Raw genomic sequence first — 25,523 nt, forward strand, 5'->3', positions numbered from 1 at the left:
TGTTTGTGTAATTCCTGGAAATATCTAAGATATTTCAGCATTTTACATTGAACACATTTTCAAATTGAAGGATATATATTTCAAATTTAAAGATTTTTATTACGACGAAAATTTAGTGGTTATTTAAGCTTAATAATAAGAGAATGACATGTCTGTTTTACAATGTCTAGTAAATAAAGCCTTAATAACATATTGTCCCTTTAAATTACTTGAGCAAATTCTTTTTTAAAGAAATCAGAAACGAATTATACTTTTTGCTTTCGAAAATAGAAGAGGCCATTCCAAATTTCTTAAATGTTAATGTGCTTAAACAAAGAATGTACCATATGACTTAAAATTGGACATTGTTTATTACAAACAGAATTTAATGCTGGAAATGTTTTCTTGTTTGTTTACATGTTTGGAGGAATTACTGCATCAAACATTAAGGTATATTTATAATATTATATTCTTTATGCACTTTATTTTTTATTTTTGTAAGATGAATACAAGTGCAAGCTATTTTTGATTGTAAAAATGGCAGCAAAAAACATAAGGTAAAATGTAAATAAAATCTGCTTAGTCACCTAACATCGTTTTGTTTCGTTTTTAATACAAGGTGTAATATGAAATAAGTAAATGCAATAAAGCATAATTTCAGCTGGTTAAAAAAGACATTAACTGGACGGTTGATGTTCGTTGTTCATTTATGTTCTATAAATATAAAGAGATAACTAAAAAAGAAATAAAAAATAACATTTAATAAATATGTATTTGCTTACTAAAGTTAATAAGATAAAAATGTGTCATGTCGAAAATACGTCATCATCATCGTTGTCGTTGTCATCATTTATTATTTCATTTGTTTTGTTGTTTATTTTGTAACTATCCCGTAATTGTAACTATAGTATCTCAATATCAAATATTATCAAACCATATGAGAAATAAATCAAGTGCAAAACCAAATATATTTTGTAAAATATTTCATTTTCGACTCCGCCTATTTTCACTGAAATATTATTGGACATTGTTATTTATTGCTGTCGTGTAGCTTCAATCAAACACCATTAGAAAGAACATTTATCTTTTCTGTCCACGAATAATAATGTGGCAATAAACATGTCCTTTTTACCAGAATGGAGACGAAACTAACACGTAATATTCAATATCATACACATATTTTTTCCAATTTATTTATTGCACATTTCATTTAAAACACCATAGAATAATTCCAAATCGATAAAAGTTTAAACTCATAAGTAAGTCAGATGCAAACATACATTTGTGCAGATTATACATGTAGTTACCATTGATAAAGTTTTTTCTAAATTGAAAAACATAAAAAAACCATATCGTTTTTGTCCCTTTGCTTTAAGAAGATTTTATTATTTTGTTGGTTAGGTTGTTGTTGCTTTTGTTTCTTTAAGTGCGTTGTTGATAATATCACACAAGGTTCGAATCGACACTATTGTTGTGTTGATGACTTCAATCACAGGAAACATAAGCTATAAATTTATTATTTTTGTTTAAATCGTTTACTTGTATCAATAAAATGATTTTTACCTGGAAATAATATAATGTATTTTCTAGTAAGTACTTACTATAAAAATCATTCATTTGACTATTCATACCAACACATACATTTAATTTTTCTGGTACGATAATGATTTGTACCGGTTACGATAACATTCCTATGTCTTACGGTCAAGCTTTTATTTAAGCTACTAATTCCCTTTAGTTCATTCATCGAGGTGTTTATCAAAGCATATTCTATATGGTTTAATTTTTTGTCCTTTATTGCCTGAATTTTAGAAACTTTTTAACAACTTGTCAGGAATGGAAATATCCCATTTAGAAAACAACATGTCAATTCCATTTGTATGAATCAACACAGAATTTTTTTAAAAGCAACTGGACTAACTAATTTACATCAGATAAAACACCACAACATTGACGTATTGAAAGACAAATGTTTAAAGAGCTAGTAATCTATTATGATATCGTCTTGTCCATCACGTCTGTTGCTTGAACCATCTAGTACATTTAACATCTCCTATCCACATGGTCTGTAAATGAAACAAAACAAAATTCATTCATATGAATTGCTCGTTTGAATCCAATGCTTGCCCACACATGTCTAATGAGAGTAATTTAAATCTCAAAATGTTTGTAATAATGCAATTTACAAACAAGTTATTTTAGTCCGATTGTGTTTGAAGCTATAAGCTCTCGAATCATTTATTTGAACCAACAATTACTAAGCAATAAGTGTTAGTTTCTATCCATAGGAAAAATAACGACAGCCATTTTGAACCAACGCGACAGACAAATTTTAGATTACAGTGCCGACGTGTTAATACAACAACGCCACAATTTAATACAACTGCTTTGTCATTTTTAAGCAATATTCTATTTAAATTACACTGAAACAGAAAACTAATGATGGAAATTAGTGACAGTTACTAACCATTATATTCAAAAAGTCATACCTGAACAAGTTCGTCATTAATTCTTTCCCTATGAAATTTTTGTGGCTTGTGTTTTTCTGGTTCCACGGGATTAGCTTCGGTTATCAGTTTATTATCCTCCCATTTTGTGAAACACTGAGATACAATATACAGTTTTAAATGTTGAAGCAACTAGACCAATAATACACCCATTGGTTTTTTTTACAACCAGAATACCATTGACAAGTGTCTAAATATATATAAAAAAAGAATCACAAACCACCAGTTTTTGTCAAATGTTATTTATTCATATTGATGGTTTGTACTTTCTCACTGTGATATTGTTTTAACCCCAAGAATTTGCCGTACACAAACGGATTAGCCAGTTCGTGTTTTTTCTTGTTTCTGATGTATATCTGTTTTAATACAGACTAACACATGCAGAAGCCACAGCCTCAATCAAACCGAGTCTGCAATTTTTATATGCCCGAAAGAATTTCGAATAATTATGTTATACCCCCTGGCGTCCGTCCGTCTGTCCGTCGGTCCGTCCGTCCGTCCGTCCGTTAGCAATTTGGTTTCCGGAGCATAACTTAAGTTCCATTTGGCCCACAATATTCAAACTTCATAGGATGATTGTACATATTGGGTAGAAGACCCCTATTGATTTTGGGGTCACAAGGTCAAAGGTCAAGGTCACTATGACCTTAAAACTGAAAACAGTTTCCGGAACATAACTTAAGTTCCATTTGGCCTACAGTGTTCAAACTTCATAGGATGATTGTCCATATTAGGTAGAAGACCTCTATTGATTTTGGGGTCACAAGGTCAAAGGTCAAGGTCACTATGACCTTAAAACTGAAAACAGTTTCCGGAGCATAATTTAAGTTCCATTTGGCCCACAGTGTTCAAACTTCATAGGATGATTGTCCATATTGGGTAGAAGACCCCTATTGATTTTGGGGTCACAAGGTCAAAGGTCAAGGTCAATATGACCTTAAAACTGAAAACAGTTTCCGGAGCATAACTTAAGTTCAATTTGACCTACAGTGTTCAAACTTCATAGGATGATTGTCCATATTGGGTAGAAGACCCCTATTGATTTTGGGGTCACAAGGTCAAAGGTCAAGGTCACTATGACCTTAAAACTGAAAACAGTTTCTTGAGCATAACTTAAGTTCTATTTGGCCCACAGTGTTCTAACTTCATAGGATGATTGTCCATATTGGGTAGAAGACCCCTATTGATTTTGGGGTCACAAGGTCAAAGGTCAAGGTCACTATTACTTAGAAATTGAAAACAGTTTCTTGAGCATAACTTAAGTTCCATTTAGCCCACAATATTCAAACTTCATAGGATGATTGTCCATATTGGGTAGAAGACCCCTATTGATTTTGAAGTCACAAGGTCAAGGTCACTATTTCCTTAAAACTGAAAACAGTTTTCGGAATATAACTTAAGTATCATTTGGCCTACTGTGTTTAAACTTCATAGTATGATTGTCCATATTGGGTAGAAGACCCCTAATGATTTTGGGGTCACAAGGTCAAAGGTCAAGGTCACTTTTACCTTAGAATTGAAAACAGTTTCTGGGGAATAACTTAAAGTTCCATTTGGACCACAATATTGAAACTTCAAAGGAGGATTGTTATTTGAAGGAGGTAATACTTTATTTTACTCCCATGTATTACAAATGCTTCATCTTTACTAAAAAAAATCACTTTCGGGCATATAATGCTCCGCCTAGCGGTGCTCTTGTCATTGTTGTCCGGAAAGACAAATGCTGCATGAATTTATGAATTTCGAAATATATTTCAAATATAACATTCATAATGTTTTTGAAAAAAAATCCAAGTGTAACAGTTGTTGAGGCGAGTCTGTTAATCTTTCTTGACAATTTATTTAATTGTAAAGCATTTGCGACTGTTCTGGATAAAATAGTTATATCGTATTAATTGACGTTTCTATTTCCAGCTAGACACATATTTATATTTGAGGCACGGACAAATCAGACATACTGCTGACAACTTGTTGTGAAAATAATTAACAGAATCTTGTGCAATCGATAAAGATTACGATATATTATGCATACGACATTTGTAGAACGTGTATTTAAAAGCACAAAATAGTAATGTTACTCTGGAAGATTGGTACACACTATTAGATTCTGAATAGATTCGTTAAGATCCGTATGTAACACCTTAAATTCAATTGTAAGGCTTCTCTTAAGATGTCAAAATAAAGTATTACAAATTTGAATTAATGTAATTATTATAACCCTCGATGACAATTGATTCCTTGCAGAATTAAAATCACAAACTATTTTGTCTCTGCAAAAATTTGTTTCACACTGTTAGATTCTTTTTAATTTAAGTAACACAAGTAAACACTAAAATAAAAATGGCAATGATATATTCTAGACTCAAAGAACTCAAATGTTAAAACAATATCCTGAGAACACTTGTAAACAGTGAACATAAAAAATAATTCTTACTTTCATTTTGATCCCTTCAAATTCCTGGTCATATGGCTCATTTATAGGAAAGGTCATAGTTTGTGTGAAGAATGAAGCTTTGGCAATAATCTTAACTTTCCCGTCTTCTACTTGTATTTCCATACTTGGCTTGGCATGGCTAGCTAACTTCCGGAAAACAACATTCAATCCTGCAAAATACATACTAAATCAAAATACTGTTCTTTTCGTGCCTAGATAAATACCAAATTTTCGACATTTCTTGATACCAGTTTATCATAATTAAAAACATGTTTTCCACGCACACAAAGAAGAACATTTTTTCGTTTGATATCAACTATGTATAGTATATATAAAATATAAAAATATTCATGGCCATTTTATATTTTAACTAATGTGAAATATTTTATAATACTTATTTCCTACTGAATTTTGTCCATCAATAAGAGTTTTTTTCTTTAAAAACTGTGCATAAGCTTATTTTACATTATGTTTATAATGAATATGGCCCTCGACAATTTATTTGTCAATAAAACAAGAATATTAAAATGAACAGTGACGACATTTTTACATTTATCTTAGCATGTGAATGATAGAAATATTTCATTTTATGAATTATTTGAAAAAAAATATTAAAAACCTCAAAGTTGTTGATAAACTTGAAAAAGATCCCCTAAATCTTAAGTAAGGTTTAAATCTTATCGAATCAAATGGAAATCTAAAATTATTTTAAATAACTACCATTATGTTTCTTTATATGTTTCAGCACAATTTAACATGATGACATGAGCCGTGTCAACGAACTTTAAAGACGCAATTACTCATTCAAGATCAGACATTCTATTTTCGTTATTTCCTTCCACTAGTCTATCATTTAGTATTCTTTTCAAGTTGCTTGCGACTTACAAAGACGTCATTAACGTTGGATAATTTTACATGAGATATCGGAAATATATATATGACATAGCAAGTGAAACATTCATACCGTTGATATGTCGGTAATATTCAAGAGATTTCTCTTCATTAAATATATCTTGTTAATGTTGTATAAGACAGTCTAAAAGGATTATTTGCGATTTCAGACGATAAAAACGCAATTATAAATGTAGATAGTTGCACCGTTGCTAAGGACCCCATCTTTGAAATAGTATATATTTTTTTACTTTTTTTGCAGATATAAATAATTATAAATAGATAATTACTTTTAAAATAATTTTATATAAAGAAAAACAAGAAGTAGTAAATTCGTGATATGACAATTTTTAATCTACGAATTTTTTTTGTACAATATTCAGCTTATTGATATCACAGTCTGTTTCTTCATTAGATTTATGTTGTTCCGAACCAAAAACAAAAACAAAAACAAACAAACAAAAAAAGCAAAAAAAAGCATTATAATTATGGAAAATGACTTAGAAAAATACTGCATTTAAGAAATAAAAGTTATGATTTTGCAAGAGAAAAAACAGTAAATACATGGTATTGGACACATCAGTATCAACTTTTAAATTTGAAATACCGTTCTTAAGAATAATTCTAAAATAATTGTATAATGGTTTTGGTTGTCGATATATCTACTTAAATAAGGTTTGCGCCAAAATGACGGAACTAAATAAAGACGTTATGTCCAAATGTAATTAAGTATTTTTTAAGAAATGATATATCCCAAACAGTGATTTTGTAGCGCTCAATAACATCTCTGTTCAGAGTTTTGATGCAAGGAATAATATTACGAGGGCTTATTATCATGCGCATCCGACAAACAACAAACAGTGATGTAAACAAGCGATAAAATCACCGATTTGAATATATTTTTTTCGATTCTAACACGACATCAACAAATAAATGCTGCCGTTACTGTTATTAAGCTAAATGTTCCTGATTTATTTCCGTACTTATTTTAGCGTGTCGCATTTTTAGTGGTTACGTCACATGTATAATTATTACGTCACATGTCTAAATATAAAACGTCAACAATGACTTTGTTGCTAATACATGTAACACACACTTTCGGTTCTTCTATGTTCTATAGGGAAAAGTGTGGGTCGTGTTAGAATATATAAAAGTATAATACAAATGATGGTATAAAGTATTAATATTCATATGAGAAATATTCCTGGTTGTGTATCATAATTTTGTGTTCAACATGCACTGCGTTTTTTTTTATAAAACAATATTGAAACTTTTACATTTGATATATGTATTATTGCAATTAATTGTGTAATCATTTGCTATGTATGATTTTAGGTCAATATATAGTATATGTGCCCAGCTTATATTTGGTGTCCAAGGTAAGTCAGGAAATTTATCAGAAATTATCTTGTACTCGTGAAATTCTGAACATGTAGGAATCTAAATATAATTAGAAATACAAACAAATTAAAGGATCCCCGGGTTTCTGTTTAATTACCACAGCAAATTCGTATTGTCGCCTTTCACAGAATAATTAAAATGTTCATTTCGTTAAACTAAATGATATAATTGAAAATATTACAACTACATCTGGACTAGGGCAGTTAGTTTTTATTTCTACATTTCTTGAACATTTGGAGTTATTTCATTATATAAGGTTTTAAAGCAGTATGCCTCCAGATTCATGCTGATATTCATTAAACTTTTAAACAAAACGTATATAACCGTAAAATATTGTAAAGCGAACAAAAAAAAAAAGAAATTTTAAGAAAATTTGAAAAAACGAGGTCATAATATACATTTTTTTTATTTCCGCTTTCTTTTAATTAAAATCGAGCTCACCCATTTCTTGAAGAGCCTCTTCAAAATTTTCTGTCCTGTCTAACACCCATAAGCCCGATAATTTCTCTTTGATTTCATCGAAATAACTTCCCATTTTCCAAGTTGTTAAAGAAAAAAATATTAATTATCAAAATTTATCCAAACGACTTATTTTTCTATTTAATTTGAAGAAAATATATGCAACTTATTCTAAAAGCTAGTATATTTGTTTTCAATGAAACAATTCATAAAAATGTGTCTGTCACCCGATCATTAATTTTCAAAAGTCAATTTTATCCAGAAACACTAGCAATAATTCCAAAACAACGATACTTTAATCAATAATCCAATATTGGCTAATTCACGACAGGAGAACCGTCTAAGGTGCTAAACTTAACACCGCCGTCTTATCTTTGCCTTATATACTGCTGAGTATACTTCTTGTGATAACAAAAATCTAACCAGAAAGTTTTAGTTACCAGACTTTGAAAATCCGATAGGACTTGTGATAACAACCAACACTATTATTCTTAATCGTTGAAACTTACTTTCGTTCAATCTGTGTTGGAACAATTTAAGTCAATAACATTATGTTCTTTATATTTTTCTTTGGACTATATTTTACAAGAACATCAACATATTTCTTTTTTTGCTTAAATGAAGTAATAAATAATTTTAACGTATCATTTAATTAGCAGTTAAATGTAAAATTCCGTTCATAAGTGATATAAATCTGAAAATAAAACAGCTTTTGATAGTAAATTTTTTGTTACATCTTTCACATCATTTATATATCTTTTTTCTGACATCATGTTTTTTTTTATTTGAAAGGCACCTTTTTATAATCCCTAAAAATAGTTTAATGTGATTAATAATGTATCATCAACAAAAGACCAAACCAAGAAGTTTGATATTAAATTTATGATGATACAAAAACGACAGGTTTATATTTTTATAATAATTTTGACTTTATTTATAATTATTATGATGAATTAAGCATTTGGTAAGTGTATCCAATATTTGATGTGTGCTGTAATGTAATGACGACGAACTGAAGCAAAGATATGGACATGGATAGACTACAATAATCCGAACTCAGTCAGTCGCCTAAAACGTTCACGCAGCGTTAAAATTTGGCTGAAATTCTAATGCTTCAACCAATGATAATAAAACATATATTTCGAATATTTCTTTTAAATTAAATAAATAACATTTGACATTGTGAAAAGTCAAGGAATTTGCTATCACCACAATCATACACATATACGTGTATATAAGTTTGAATGGTAAAGCTTCAAAATATTTTCACCTTCTTGAAAACCATTTTAATTAGAACAAGGAAGTAAACTGAATGTTTGAATGACGGTATTCCCGTTTCAAAATATATAACCTATAGCGTTCAGAAATAATGTTGTATAATATAGAAATAACCGTCTGTTAAGTTATAAATTATATCACCTATAGCGTTCAAAATGTTGTAATTCGTAGGAATGTATACGGAATTACCCTCTGTAAAGTCATAAGGTGCAGTGCAACTGCAGGGAAGTACATATCCATGATAAGTGTTGATTTTATTTAACAACTGATGAGTTCTTTGTTATCCTACATATGTTTTGCTTTAAAACCATACACAAATAATGTTTTTATAATAAATATCAGTTTTGAGTGCATCATTGTAGAATGATGCACAGTACGATTCAAATTCGTAGAAATATAATCACAAAGACCGATATGCCTTAATGACTAACAAAGCATTTGACTGATAAAATGTGTATTATTGTACTATAATGCATAAAAAATTAATATTTATTTCTATTCTAACATCATAATAATAAAAACAAGAATTGATATAAATATGTTGAACTACATTGAAGTAATTTCTGAGCTCCATTGGTTTATTGACGTAATATCATGCGTCAAATGACGTGCAAGCACTCGTTTTTATGCTATGCATATATCTGGTAGTAATGCACTTGATTGTCCTATTTTATTGATAGTGGTATAGCGTGAAGCGTATTAGAATATGAAACGATGTACGGTCAAGATATAAATATGCTTACATTTGATTCAAGTGAATAAAAAAAACGAAATCTTTTAACAACAGATACATATGTTACATTATCTTAAAATCCGATATATAAAGTAAACAATAGACATAATACAAATCAGCTTTCGAATGTGTTTCCGGTTCATTAATAGTAAAGATACGTTTATGTCTTGCACCTAAATCACACGTTGAAATATCAATACTACACGGTTCAATTTCAAAAAGCAAATAAAAAGATCAAATAAGATAAAATCGGAAAATGCTTTACCTTGTGTTATATAATATGCTTAGAGTTTTGAATACTTTAAGTGATTTAGTTTTTCTACAGCTAATGTAAAATGTTTCGAGGCTTTGTGGGATGTTTACAAAGATAAATTAACACACACAATGAACAGTGCGATAAGTAAAATGTTGAACTTGTCAATTAAAATGAAAATTAAAGATCCTTTATGAGTGCCTTGCATATAACAAGTGTACTGACATGTAGCTGTTTGATAAAAGACTTGATCAGAATAAGACAATCATAAAACTGTCAAAACTTTCTTTAAGAAATTGTTAAATAATATTCCTGTTTTTCTGACAGAGTATCAAATGAATTATAATTTAAACTGAATATTATATTGTTTCCATTATTCATGGAGTTTCTCCAAGTCATCAAATAGATTCCATGCACATTTCAAATTACAATAAACCCAACAGTTTGATATTTTTAAGCATTTAAATATTTTTGTTTTTGTTGCTTTTTTGTTTTTGTTTTGTTGGTGTGGTTGTTGTTCGCATTCGTAGATTTCAGTTGATTGGATTATTTATAATCCATATTCATGATACATAATGCTTGAGAAACTTTTTTAAACAAGTAAATTAAATTTTAAAATATCTCAACTCAACCATGGACCATGAATGCCACTAAAAGTCATGTCAAAAAATGAACAAACCTTTATTTCATCTGCAAATGTAAAGTTACAATCGCAGAAAAAATCAATAGTGCCATACTAGGCGACGCTTGTGATCTCGACGTATTTATTCGATTGCCAGAGAAACATATTACTGTATCGATTAACATGCAATATCCAAAATCTCTAAGTTAAATTTCAATATTATTACGAATCTAAAGTAAATTCTGATTCTTTCAAGTTTAAAACGTTCCAAATTGGAAAACAACTCACCCATTGCCTTTAAAACTTCCTCAAAATTGTCTGACCTATCAAGCTTCCATGTCCCTCCTAGTTCTTTATTTATTTCACTACATTTACTTTCCATTTTTTTAATTGTTTCTCTTTTATTTCTATAAAAGGTAAACCTAACCGTCCGTTTAACTTGTGTTGAGTGATGTATTTCGACTATTCTTCAATTACCAAATGAAATATGGATATCTCTTTGTTTACCGCAAACATATAGATCTCTGACAAGCCCTTGTGCGAAAGAATGTTATCGCCTTAACATTGTTGATAATTTGTTCCATACAATTTACCCAAATCCAACAGCACTAGCATACTCATAAACGTTCTGTTAGAAAATCAAACAATTGAAATCACATATCTAGCCATTTTATTCAGCAATGTAATGTATTTAATTTTTATTGACCAATATGTAATTTTAACGAGAAAAAAATCATCGGTACAAAGACAGAAAAACATGACAAATATAAGGAATGAATTACATGAAAATTCATATGTAAAGTAGTTGAAATATATATTCAATTTTGAAACCAGTTGGTAAGTTTATTCTTATTAAATGAATAAGATAAATAATAGTTTACTGTAAAACTTGTTTGTTTGTTCGTTAACTAAGCAGTAATAATCACTATGTCATCAAGTTGCAGACTACTAATCCCCATATGATATCTGAATCAACGATAAGAGATATATCATTATTAGACACAATTGTGAAGAAGAAATATCGCCTCGCCAGAGGATCGAAACAGCGACCACTACCACTGGCATGACTGGGTTACAAACGAATACTCTCTCAATTGAACTAAGCGGACTTATACTCTCTCTATTGAACTAGCGGACTAATACTCTTTCTATTGAACTAAGCGGACAAATACTCTTTCCATTTAACAAAGCGGACTAATACTCTCTCTCTCTTTTGAAATGAGCGGACTTATACTCTCTCCATTAAACAAAGCGGACCTATACTCTCCCTATTGAACAAAGCGGATACATAAGGCCGAGAAGAATATGAAATTGATAACAAATTTAATTATAAGGGCATCCATCTAATAGTTTAAAACTAGACTGTTAAATGAACAAGTTAATAAATATTAGAACAGATGTTTTTTTTTTTGCATTTATTGATTTAAGTAAATATTTGCATAAAATAAAATATATCATTTTAAAAGAAACATTTCTTGTTTAAATAGTCCCATGGAGTGAAAATTGCATATTTTCAATCGACAATGAATTATACAAATTCATAATGTGTATTTACATATGCTCATTCGTATATATTTACCCACAGGTAAATAAAGTAAACTATTAAGACGAATGACCTCGCAATTTCCGACGGTAAAAATTCATTCGTTTACAGTTGCAAAGCTATAAAAGTGCAACATTTGCCTAACAGCCTTTTCATTATTAATGCAAAACCTCACTTGATAAATAGCTTAAACTGATTTCTGCTAAATCCAGTTGAATATTTTATAAACAAATCATGTTGTTATCTAACAAAATTCGGAATGTATTTGTTTTCATATATGTCTTGTCATTTAAATTTAAAGATCTGATTGCATGAAGAAAAAGTATATACAAGAGCAAATTTATAAGTCTCGAAGAAATTCATATGTTTTTGCCACTAAATTTAAATTGTATCGTTTGTGAATTTTGGAATTTGATAATGACTAAATTCATTTAAATTCTATACTTTATTTAAATTTGTAAGATTTTCTTTATTATATAAACTTGAAATTGAAATTACATTAGTGACTAAATACATGACTACCAAGCCAAGTTATCTTAATATCATTTAAATTTACTATTTAACATTACCACATTTGACTTGTCGGATAAATGTAATGTATCTTTTCTCTTTTGAAATTGTATCACATGATAAATGAAAGTATCCGATAGACTAGAGGTTTGAGAGACTGATGACACATGCATCATCTTTATGTTATATTTATCAAGAAAAATGTTTCTTTCTTTAAATATGATTGACAGAAATGCGCTGAAGTACTTAATGATTTACATCAATTCAAATTGTAATCGCAGAAACTAAGTCGTTTAATTAACCATTTTATCTTTTTTCATATGTTTTTTTTTGTGCATTTGTTCAATCAATTTTGCTGCATATACTTCATTGGTCTTTTATTGCGTGCATATCTATAATTACATATATTACATTAATTATCGTATGGAGTACTTTTGGTACTATGCGAATGCATTGAATATTTTGTTCCTTTGTAAAAAGGATAAACATGCAATTTTTAACGATGATATTATAGAACAAAAATACGTAAGATGCTTTACACCTTAAGGAAATGACGTTTAAGGTGGAATAACTTTTTAGGTATGTTTTGAAATGGTATTGTGAAAGCCAAACAAAATACTAAATCACTTTAAGTGTACTATATTCAAAATTGCAAGAGAAGCAAAAGATGATTCAGGTATATGGCCAATGAGTAACTTTTGGAAAATGTATGAGAACAACGCATATGAATGGTTTTTAAAAAATGAAAACAGTGGCATTTCTAGGTATTAAATGCCTTTTAGGTCATATATTATGCAATCAACAAAAAAATTAGAACAACATAATATTTTGTACTTGGGCTATAAAAGTGCACAAAATGACTCTTTGGCGTTACTGCAAGACACGCAAATAAATGATTATTGAAAATCGTACTGTTATAGTGCATAAAAGCCACTTGTCTGTCTTGTGAACATAAAATGAATGCAAGATGCACTGTTGATAAAGTTTTTTATATTATGTATTAATAAAGAATCCCAGACAGACAGTCTATACATTATACTAAATAGAAACATTTCATAATTTTGACAGGACAGCGTTACGCCAATGATAAATAAAGAAACTTCAATTTCGTTTACAGAGTTAGACCTTAGAAATATTTTACATTTTATGATTTGTAAGAACGACTTTAAATGTACTTCTCTAAAAACGAATGTTTTTGAAAAATAATTTGGAAACTCGCCGGCATATTATTTTAGGTGTACATAGTTTGATGACAAATGCTAAATACGTTATGGTTCAGATATATGATATTTTCCTCCTTTTTAAATATTACACACCGTAAGAAGATTGTTAATCATTGTAGTGAAGGTTTAATAATTGTGGCAAGTGTCATGAGAAGTGTTACTGTATTCTAGTTCTGTGAAGGTCTGCAATCAAATGATAGTTCATTTAACGTTGCTTTTGTCTTTCTAAACTTTGCTACAGCCCATGCATTACGTATCAATGATATAAATTATGTGCTGTTTTTGCAATGTGAATTTTTCTCCCGGATGAAAAGTGTATGTTAAAAAGGATGCTCGTCATTTACAGCCTTTAAACTTAAAATATTACTTACGCCTTTATGGTCATGCTATTCTGTGCATTTGATTATAATGGGTTTCTGTTTTAAAAATCCCATTGAAAATGAAAAGAATAGACATCATGGTAGGAAAAAATAAAAACGAATTTCATGTCTCAGCTGATTATTCGAACTGGTTTAACAAGATCTGTAATAACAAAGATTTGGCTTACAGGAAATTATAAATGATCTCACTGAAAGAGATGATAATAGAAAGAAAGTGTAATCAGTACACGGGCACTATCTGACGTTTCCCTCAAAAGATATTTTCAAATTACCTTTAAGTTTTTCATAACATCTGAAAACATCAAATACTTCTCCATTAGAGCTTCTAGAATAATGCCCCAGAAGTTTAAAGATATACATCAAAAAGAATTGTTTGACAAGATTTATTTTTCTATTTTGGTGTGTTTTTATTTTTAAAAAATGCTTCTCTGAGAGACAAACTATATTTACTCTACTTTTTTCGAACAATTTTGAGAAAGCATTGATTCGGCGGACTTTATAAGTAAATCGATTACTTCAAAATGATAACAAAATCCTTGGCAACGGTCATGTCTAAACATTTTCACTGCTAATATAAATACTAGTAATTACTCTTCAAAACAGAACATGTGGTACTTAGCAAAAAATCTAACGCTATTCAGGGAACTCATCTATCTTAAGTATCTCTCAACGTTATTAAACAACTTGAACAAGTAACTCATGTGGGGTTGTTTTATAGTATGAAATTGAGCAGTTAATACAATACAATAATTAATGATATAATTTCCTTTAGTTTTTCTAATTTTAGTATTAATTCTTAATTGTATTGCGTGTTTATTACATATCATTGCATTGCTGTAGATTTTGATTGTAAAGGTTTTCATTATACTGATGCTGAGTGATTTTGCAATTTTGTATTTAACTGAATCTGATGTATTATTATTATTAAAATAGGAAATTTAATACAGGAATTGAATTCCCGTATAAATAATTTTTACAAAAATATGAAATCTTTGAAATAGTATTGAAATTTGATACAAGATATTGCAATGATTAACTTTAGATACTCATTCATAAACATGTATTCAAATGCGTAATTTGGCCAAGGCCTTAACCCATATTACGCTTTTACAAGAATAGTGAAATAAAATGTCAAGATGACTCGATTAATAAAAATACTGTTATTTAACTTGTGTTGTAAATAAACACGATATTCGATATTCTTGCATATATAAAAGCATTTAAAGATATACTATGCACATCTTTAAGTAGTTTATTTTCATCACAGGTGTTTGCCGCTATCTTTTCAATTCTTACTGAATATATCTTATTTGAATAAAAGAATAAATAAACTAAGTATTTATTGGAAACTAAGTTCCCTATTACAGGTTTAGTAAATTTGGTCTTTTCTAAAAAAAAAAACAACAAAAAAACTGCCATTTTTTGATGTCACTATACATTCATACTATGACCAACTATAGCGTGTAGAATTTAGAACATATCTACTTTGTGTTAGTCAAAACATATTTATTTCATATTTACAAAGAGTCTGTGTAGCAATTACCATTATTTGAGCACAGTATATCTTTAAAATTCTGTTGAATGTTGTTACTAACCCATTGCTTTTAATGCTTCGTCAAAGTGTTCAGTCCGGTCCAGTAACCAGCTACCAGCTAATGATTCACTGACCTCATTTAACTGCTCACTTCCCATTATAAAAATGATCGTAGAAATATATACATGTATTTTATCGAACAAAAACAACTCACTATGTTACAGATTCATTTTGATTTCTTTCCTTTTAATTACTATTATTATCATAAGGTTTATTTATGCAATCCTTATTATCAACAAATCATGCTTATGCTAAGATTCCAATTTAAATTTTGATGATGTCTTTCATATGTCTAGCTCTAGATTATTACAATACGCGATATACATATTCTTAGTACTTATAAATTTCATTACAGTATAACTGAAAATGCCAAATTCGACATAAAAAATCCTAAATATAAGATAACTGCACAATCACTTGGGTAAATCTACCTGCTCGTCAGTCTCCTGGCGGAATTATAAGAAAATATTTACCACTAACACTTAACATTCCGTTTAAGCTTCCCATCTTTACAAACAACCTGTTACAAAACAAGCATATGAGAAGCGTTTAAGTGTTGTTTTGCTAACTAGTTAGGTGTACCACTTTATTACTAGCAAATGTAAGAAAACCTGCACATGATATACACGTAAATCAAACTTTTAAATAATTAATAAGACAAACAGATAACATTATTTAAATAAACAACTCATGCAAGTTCTGAGACTAATACGACGCCAATTAAAACTTAATCAATCTATATTATTTAATCGTTTTGAAAAGATGACTCATTTCAACTCAACTTAACATATTGTGTTCTTAATGTTACATTAACCTATATATACAGATCAGTTAATGAAAATATTATAATTTGTGAAAAGGGAGATACATTGGTAATATGCAAACAAAAATATGTTTATCAAAACATGTTATGAATAATTTAAAAATAGCCAAAGTAAGAAGATGTTGGTAATATTTAAATTGGTACATGAACATGAGGAAATTTGAACTGATTTCATTAAATCAAATTCTCGGTTAAAGTCAATGTTCATAACAATACTTTTTCAGAACCTACCACACTTGCAATTTGCGATATTTTTACAATAGCAATGACTTTATGCTCTTTGCAAAATGTCTCCCCGCTGTACTCTATTTTCGAAAAGTGACCTAGTGCAGGTTTTAAATCCAAACATTTTTCTAAACATCCTTAGCAGACGAACTTTCTGAACTTTCTTTTAACTATTATTTTTACGCTTGAACAATACATATCATACCGTAAGTCCTGCAATATACGAATCAAATATTGTACATGTATTAAATGAACGCTGTCATTACATTTATAATATTACAGTACTATTAAACAATATAATAAAAATCATGAGAGTGGTCATTTGGGACATTTTAAAAGAGCAAAGTGTTTTTAAGTCTCTTTTTTTATTCATTTTATTTATTTATTTTTCTTTTATTTAATTTTTTTGTTTATTGAAATTTTGGATATTGTCCTTCTGTTAACGTTATCCAATAAATCCTTAAGAGCAATTTAAGATCCATAATTGAACTTAAAGTAAATAGAATCAAACAATACCAGAAATGAAAGCATAAATAATCTTATATATAATTATTTATCTGTACAGACTCTACTCTTATGAAAAGCCAACGAACAGTAAGCTAAAGCTTGTCCCTATTTTCTTTTTTTTCTTTTGCTAAATGAATTTAAATTACACAATATAAAGAAAGTCTGTCAAATATGACAAAAATTTAAATAATTGATGTCCGAAATTAGAATACAGAATCCCAGATATGTCTGATGTTTTGTCAAAGTCTTATCGTCGGCTCTCTTACCCAAATGATCTGCCTATAAATTATCTGTTTAGAATAAGTTAGTTCAAAAGTACAATTTGGTTACTCTATATATTATATTATGCTTTCTCAATAAATAAATAAATACGCTTGTACAATATGCAATGCGTTTTATCGTGACCTAGTACATTGTTACTCCATCTGACAAACAAAGTGAATATGGTAACAGTGTTTCACCATTACAAAGGGCACACAAGAAAAGCATCAAAGGGCGTCCCAGCAAGAAATGCAGCAAGTGAAGATGAACAAGTAGACATCTGATGACCAGATATTATTATAAACTTTCAATGGATAATTGGTTGGTTTTTACCAGAATCGTATATCATTTATGAGTGGGCTGACGAAAGACATTGTTCATCACGAACTTTGTTAGGCATGCTAGAGATTAGAATACTAAAATTGTTTTTTTTTACAGGAACTTGAAATTCTATCAATATTAACGATAATATCTAAAATATGCAGGTCTGATATATCCAAACTATACCCCCTTATATGGTATAAGTTTATTTATATTGTATAGGGGGTAATTTGGATATTATCATGAATATCGGTTATTTGATTCATGAATATCGGTTATTTGATAGAATTTCAAGTGGAAAAGACAATTTCAAAATTATTATACAATAAAAATGGCTTGCTTAATATGTTTCTATAGATTTATAAAGAGTGCAAATAAGTGTTTGAATATGTTTGTATTTCATTTCCTGAAAAATTCTCCAGTTCGCTATTTATTACCATAGCACGACACGAATGACCCGTTTTGTTAAACTGAAACTACTTCTTCAGACTTTTACAATGTTAAGGTCATCATGCTATTTAAAGGTACAGCAATATATTATAACCCACTGTTTACTACAAATGGATCAATAATAAACAAAGAGCGCGATTAATTGCCACTTGAATACGTTTGCATTGCAAAATTCTCCAGTTCGCTATTCATTGTACATATCGCGACAATTCATTTATTATAATCAAACATGACCGACGAAAATGCCCGAGATTTGCAATTGCCTTAAATCTGATTTCATTCCATAAGGGGCGTCGCGCTTCGGCGTGGTCATAACACAATCAGATATGTATGTTAAAAGCCCAAATAACCTTCCTCTAATTGTTATTGTTTCTCAGATAAAGTTATACTGAAAAGAAAGGCATAAAAATTATTCACATTTATATAAAGAAATACATTTTAGCATCACTGTGTATTTTAACAGAATCGCATCTCACATCTTCTATGAAAATGATGTCATTTTGATTTTATAGACACCTGAGTTCTTGTGAGGAAATCTTTCAATCGAATAAATCTATCATTTGAAAACGAAATTACATTTTGCTTACTTGACTGATAGCCGCCGTTTTTTTTTACAAATTTATAAAAAATGCATTGTTGAGGATTTTTTTTGGTGGGGGGGGGGGGGTTAACACATTTTTAGTAATATCTCAGCAGCCAGACCACCTAAACATATTAAGCTTTTATCTTTAACATGATACAAATATCTAACAATTACAATAACGTTTCTGACAAAGACAACTTACATTTCGTCATATTTACTTTCATAGGAAATTTGTTTATATCGCCCTTCGTTTACGACGATTCAAGAAATGATTTTCTGGCGTGCAGACTGTTAAATGTCGTCTAGAAAATTAACAATATTTACAAAAATAAATTTTTTTAACATCAAATTAGACCCTGGAAGGAAAGTGTCTTGCTAATTGATCAAAATTAATGTTTTTATTGAAAATTATAGAAACAATTTTATTTGTTTGGGTCGCCAGAACAAACAAATATTGGTAGCGAAATCTTAGACCCTGATATGCTTATTTGCAAAATCCGAAAGAAGTTCGAACTCCTCGAAGCGGTTACTTCCCTTTACAAGCACACAAAGACCGATAAATAAAGGGGAGACCACTGCGTCAAGATTGTGTCAAGTGACAGGCTCATTAGATTTCAAGCCTTCTCGGGGAAGAAAAAAAAGATCCCGATTGGTCGATGATTTCTAATATTGTGTAATTCATTACATATGTAGATGCTTATATTTAGCTCCATGATAATTTTATCAAACAACGGGTTTACTGTTAACAAAATATCTCGAAATTGATAAGGGTTATAAACCCTAATTAAGAATAATTTGATTTTCTTTAGGCCGTAGTCTTATTACTTCCCCGTTGTCGAGAGGCTACTCGCTCGTTTAGGAAGCGAAAGGTATGGAGTTCAAACACCAGTTTTTTCGGTGTTTTTTTTTTAAGTTTTAAAGCGAAATAAACATTGAATTAAATTTAAGTGTTGTAATTAGCCTTATAGCCAATTTACTACAGTACATTGGAGGCACTATACAAAACAAATTGGTTTATTACCTCACAACTTTCTGGGCTTTGATTTATAAATCTTACAACGTTTAGCAATTATTTTTTTCCTTTATATTATTTGACAACATATCGACAATATGTTAACTGTCTATCAAATGGCTTTGTTGCTGAAGAGAACTCATTGACTTTTTTAATTTTGCATTTGCACTTTATTTTGCTTTATGATGGTTACATGATAGAAAACACATATGACTTTCTAAATAATTAACTACTAGGGACTGCGGTGATTTGGCATTAAAGGAATTTTTTGAAACAACAAAGTGATAGATATACTTTTCATACAATTGAAGTGTAAACTACCACCTGATTTTGAAATCTTATATCAAATTTACAGACGTCTGATAGAAAGGCCATGTAAACTGAAACACTGCCATTTCCTTGTAATTTACTTCCCTATTCTTATCCCTACGGTTATTAATATACACTGCCTACCATTGCGGATTACAATGATGAAACTACTTGAAAAAGTTCGACTGAATCACATGTCAATGCCATAATGGCGACACATTTTCTCAGACGCGTTTTATGGTTAAAAACGCATATAGCAATTATCTTATTCAATAATTTTAAAACTAAACTCACATATTTTCCCTAACTAAACGTTAAAACTGAATTATATGTTTTCTTTTTTATATTGGTTTAAAGTAATAGAATGTTTCATATTTCTCCCTGATATAAGTTATTTATGCCACAAGATTCCAAGATATTCGATCGCAGACAGGAACAGCAATTTGACACACTGACATTTACTGGTAGCAATTTATTTCACAAGTCAAGTGACATACTGACATACTGTTCAAAGTTGACGTTAACAGAAATCTAAATATATTTGAAAAAGTGTTAGAAAATATTAAGTTCTAAGGACGAATGATCAGGCCGATTTTGCTGCTTGAATTACTGGATTTAATAGTTTTAAGAGAAACATATACTATCAATTCACTAAATTTAAATGTGACTTTATATTCATTTTCGGGCCGTCAATTGAGTTGAATTAAATAAATATTTCAAGATAATGACTATTTATGGTGATTGACCAATAATTTATAATGAAAATGTTTAAAATAAAATAAAAAAGTACTCTAATTATAAAATAAATATTTTGAATACATTTCTAACGATATTTTTAGAAATGTCCGTAGGTCACATTATTTTCCCATAGTATCACAATCATGGCAAAATGTAAAGTAATTTTGAACTCAACATTGTGACTTGGATTAATATAATGTCACTTTAATGCTTTCTTCTAATATATTCTAAAATAAAATTATATCTTGGCACTTTGCCAAATTGCTACTAAATGAGCTAAATTTGGTTGTTTTTTTTTATATGTTTTAAATCATATCTCATGAATATATCATAAGTGCAGCTATCTAACAGACACGGTTTATTAGCAAAATATGAAAATAAACGTGTTAAAATGAACATTATTTTCAATACATAATTGATATTCGTGATGTCTTTAAGAGTAAGGAAAGGCTGTACAAAGTATATTATTGAAAAAACCTATTCAATAGTAAGTGGCATTTATCTTTATCTTCAACAAGATTAACATACAGCTCCTCAATGTGGATAAAGGACAATGTCGTGATGGAAAATATGCGATTTCGTTTCGAATCACAAGGTTGACATTAAGCTGAAAATATATCTGACATTTGATAGTGTGGTGGCGAAATTCGATATTTCCTTTTGTAGTCTACAATGTTTTCATAAATATAGTTGTTTCCTTGGGAAGAAAATAAAAAAAGATAGAGTGTGCTACTGTTGAATGGTAATGAATAGTTTAATAATGTTTTTTTTTCTCCTTTTTTAAGACTTTGCTAATTTCATAAAAATGATGGCCTATTTGAAGCATTTTCAGTAAAGTTTAAAGGAGTAAACAACACAAAAAATAAAAAAAAAAATATCTCGTGATCAAGACGAAAAAAGTTTAAAAAACGGTAGTTTTAAAAAAGACTTTGTTACAAGTTTGAATAAATTATCTTCCCTTGCAAAATGACGTTTCAAATTACCAGTAGTATCAATAAAAAAAAATCAATGACCCCTAATTACTTCGAATTCTCTACTAAAAAAATAATAGTTTCTACTCAAACGTATTTCATATGCATAGATGACGAATAAATATGCGATGGTGATTAAATATGTATGGACAAAAAGGCAAAGTGGAATGTGACAAATTGGATGATAAAATTTGCTAATATTTAAAATATAAATAAATGTTTGTACTATCTAGATTATTTCTGGGGGAAAAAAATTAAAAGTCTCGAAAAAGCTGGATCCTATTGGTGCCAATTATTGTCTGTAACCCTTAGACGAAAACCCATGAACACTGCTTCAAGGGACTCCACTGAGGTTTTAAAGCATAAAAACGTAACATTTGAATTTCTTACATAAATGAGCTGGGGCACTTTAAACAGAATATCTATGCAAAGATAGTTAAGACATATTCTTTGAAATAAATTGAAAATCGTACTTGAATGCCTTTCTGAGCCTAATTAAAGTGAAAAACATTTAAAAGCTTTTCATTTGGGTCATTTTTTTACAATTTGAATAATTATTCTGGAAAAACGACGTACGTAAATGAACTGAAATTTTGCACAAAGATTAGTGGTCTAAATCTCCATCAAATGGTACATTTATCTGGAAAAAATATTTTCAATCCCATCATGTAAAGAAAAACTCAGTGGAGTCCCTTTAAACATAATTATTTCGATTTTAACGTGGCATAGTAAAAGCCTTAGGGAGATCACTAAATCTACTTTTCATGCAGATTTCTTAGAGAAATTATCTGGGGGAAAAGTGCTTGTCTTAAGCATAAAATATATTTTCCAAGTGATGTTTTATATATATTTATACTTAAATATTACAATAGATTTTCTATAGCTTTTGCCAGAACAAAATAAACGCATTAGCTCTTTTTCAAGTATTTGAAATATTGCAAACTTTAATGACGTCATTCTAACGCCTTTGAACGAGTTGCTCGCACTCCGCTGGTAATAAATGGTGTAAAATAATACATTTAATAATAAGAATAATAACAGAAAGACTGAATCCACACCTAGCCACAACAGTGTCTGAGAGATGTATTATACCCTTGATTTATTGATATTTTCTTATATAATTCAGCCTTAAGTACTACCTGGCACGAGGAGGATAGGTAAGAATATTGATAATATGAGCCGCGTCACGACAAAACCAACATAGTGCGTTGGCGACCAGCATGGATCCAGACCAGCCTGAGCATCCGCGCAGTCTGATTAGGATCCATGCTGTTCGCTATCAGTTTCTCTACTTGTAATACGGTTGGTAAGGAAAGAATATGGATCCTGATCAGACTGCGTGGATGCACAGGCTGATCTGGATCCATGCTGGTCGCTAACGCACTATGTTGGTTTTGTCGTGACGCGGCTCATAGAAAGTACCGGAAAATATCAATAGAAATTCAATATCAATGTTGCCTCTGCTCATCCTTTTTTATTGGAGGAATGTTCATCTATAAATAGAACAGTCTTATATTACAATATTTTTTAAGCAGCATCCATTGTCAAAAAACGCCTGCTATTTTCTTCTTTGTGTATAATAACAAAATCTCAAGTCACGGTCGAAATTGAGAAACAATTTAATGGTAAATGGTGGTGATAAAGATAATTATTAACAAATTATTTTGTTTTATAATCACTGAGTTTTTCCTAAAGTATAATTTCTTTGATAATTGAGTTCCAAAGTTGCGTATTTCATTACAATAAGTAATTGTCAAAGTTAAGGAAACCATTAAACAAGTTGAATAGTTCATGGTTATTGTTCTCCTTTTTTGCCTTTTTTTCCTATGGGCTTCCTGATTTGAAAGTATTTAAAAAGCGTCACTTTATCAAGAATATTTTCTTTTATTAACAACATAAAATTAAAAATACTAATGAATGACTACAACTTATTTAGTGCGTGCAAATGATCCAATTATTTAGTGCAAAAAAGCAAAAAATCTAACTCAGATATATGGCGTGAAACTAAAATATACTGTTGTGTTTGGATCAACCATATATTCGTACAATATTCTGCCTCTTTCTGTTTTATGATCAATATAAACAAAACCTATTTATAAATAAAAAACAAAAACAACAACAAAAACAATTTTTCAAGTAGACATGTGGGTTCGGGGTATGCATTAGCAGACATTCACAATTTTAATACAATGCAAAGAGTGTAAGTGGCGACGTGTTCAAGTGTTTAACACGTCAGACTAATAAGTTGGCTGGCCGCATGAGTTCAAACCCTGTCAGGAGCAAGACATTGTTTCCCTGATGAAAGAAACTTTACACTCATTGCTTAGAATTGTCTGGTTCCAGGAATGGATTCGAAAGTGTTTAAATGAGCTTATAGCTTCCAACATTATAGAACTAAAACAAATTAGTATATTATTAAGCTTAAAAGTAAAAAGTATATTGTTTTATTTACCCATTTCTCTCAAGGCAGCTTCGAAATTTTCTCCTCTGTGGTATGCCCAAATGCCTCCTATCTGTTCCCGAATCTCCTTGGATAAATCTGCCATACCTTACGTTATTTACTGGTTAGATTTCTAATTCCTTTGAATATGTGTAGTTCTTTCTCGAACAAGATTGAAATTTTTATATATGTCGTTTGCTTAAAAAATATATACAAACCCTTTGTAATCAATTGTAATTTCTACATACATACATTTGCTAATCAAACCACAAAACTAACGAAATTTCTTTAACATGGCTATATATATTTACTGATTAATCAATTGCAATCGCATACGGTTGCCCTGGGAACAGTTGACATCATAAAAGAATGTCAAAGTGTAGATTTGTCGCGAGACTATTGTGTTATTGTATTGCATTGCTTGTAGATAAAGTTACAGACATATGTAAGTAGTAAAACTAGGAAGTAAGTAAAGATAGTAAATGTATATTAACAATATATAAAGAATATTGAGTGAATGTATATAACGAGAATTATGTGAGCCTCTGGCGAGTATAATATTATTTCATTCTACGAGTTCAATAAATTCAGTTGTGATCCTACATGAATATAATATTATATTTATCACATTACAAATGAAATGTTCTCAGTAAATACAGGAAAAATCACTTATTCATTGACACACATATACATTTAGCGCGTTTTAAGCCTTGTTCGTGTAACGAAAATGACGTTACGTCAGTACCATTTTACGGTGTCGCAAAAGCGGTACGGCGCTTGTGATAAACAGTTCAAAGCAATAAACAGACCATTTGGGCCTATATGTCACCTGTAACAATATCAATTTTATATCCATATTTTAAGGTAAGATATACGACTAGTATATTATAGGTAGTGGTTGCAAAGAAGAGATTGTTGAAAAAAGGAGATATGTATCAACGGGTCAAATTCAATCACTTTAAAACATGTTAATTTAAATCTTTTTTTACACATATAAGTTTCTCGCAATGATCAAGTAATAAGTGCTTTATAAACTTTTACACTTTTCAATATAATAAAAAATCAAGGAGTGCAAT

At 29.7% G+C, this 25,523-nt stretch overlaps 1 protein-coding gene across 4 annotated transcripts; it reads right to left on the reverse strand.

The window, feature by feature from the left end:
* Positions 1-1,987: 1,987 nt before the first annotated feature.
* On the reverse strand, positions 1,988-24,715 carry LOC132736745 (cellular retinoic acid-binding protein 2-like). Of its 4 annotated transcripts, none has more exons than XM_060723951.1 (4): positions 24,460-24,715; positions 4,921-5,090; positions 2,469-2,582; positions 1,988-2,045 (listed from the first exon to the last, which is right to left on the reverse strand). In XM_060723951.1, exons 1-4 carry the CDS (start codon positions 24,551-24,553, stop codon positions 1,992-1,994), a joined length of 432 nt encoding a protein of 143 aa, XP_060579934.1. In that variant the 5' UTR covers positions 24,554-24,715; the 3' UTR covers positions 1,988-1,991. The 4 variants fall into 4 exon arrangements, with proteins under 4 accessions (XP_060579934.1, XP_060579930.1, XP_060579931.1 ...); XM_060723947.1 differs by lacking the exon at positions 24,460-24,715 and adding an exon at positions 15,809-16,288; XM_060723948.1 differs by lacking the exon at positions 24,460-24,715 and adding an exon at positions 10,846-11,017.
* Positions 24,716-25,523: the final 808 nt, after the last annotated feature.

The sequence above is a fragment of the Ruditapes philippinarum genome, unplaced genomic scaffold, assembly GCF_026571515.1.
Source record: "Ruditapes philippinarum isolate M1 unplaced genomic scaffold, ASM2657151v2 ctg1259_1_1_1_1, whole genome shotgun sequence".
Classification (NCBI taxonomy): domain Eukaryota; kingdom Metazoa; phylum Mollusca; class Bivalvia; order Venerida; family Veneridae; genus Ruditapes; species Ruditapes philippinarum.

What these genes read in the sequence shown, in the direction of transcription:
- LOC132736745 (XM_060723947.1), bottom strand. Translation starts at nt 15,905, where the DNA reads ATGGGAAGTGAGCAGTTAAATGAGGTCAGTGAATCATTAGCTGGTAGC. An exon ending in CGAAGCATTAAAAGCAATGG is followed by an intron (nt 5,091 to 15,808) that starts GTTAGTAACAAC and finishes TGTATTTTGCAG; the next exon opens with GATTGAATGTTGTTTTCCGG. An exon ending in TTGAAGGGATCAAAATGAAA is followed by an intron (nt 2,583 to 4,920) that starts GTAAGAATTATT and finishes ATTGTATCTCAG; the next exon opens with TGTTTCACAAAATGGGAGGA.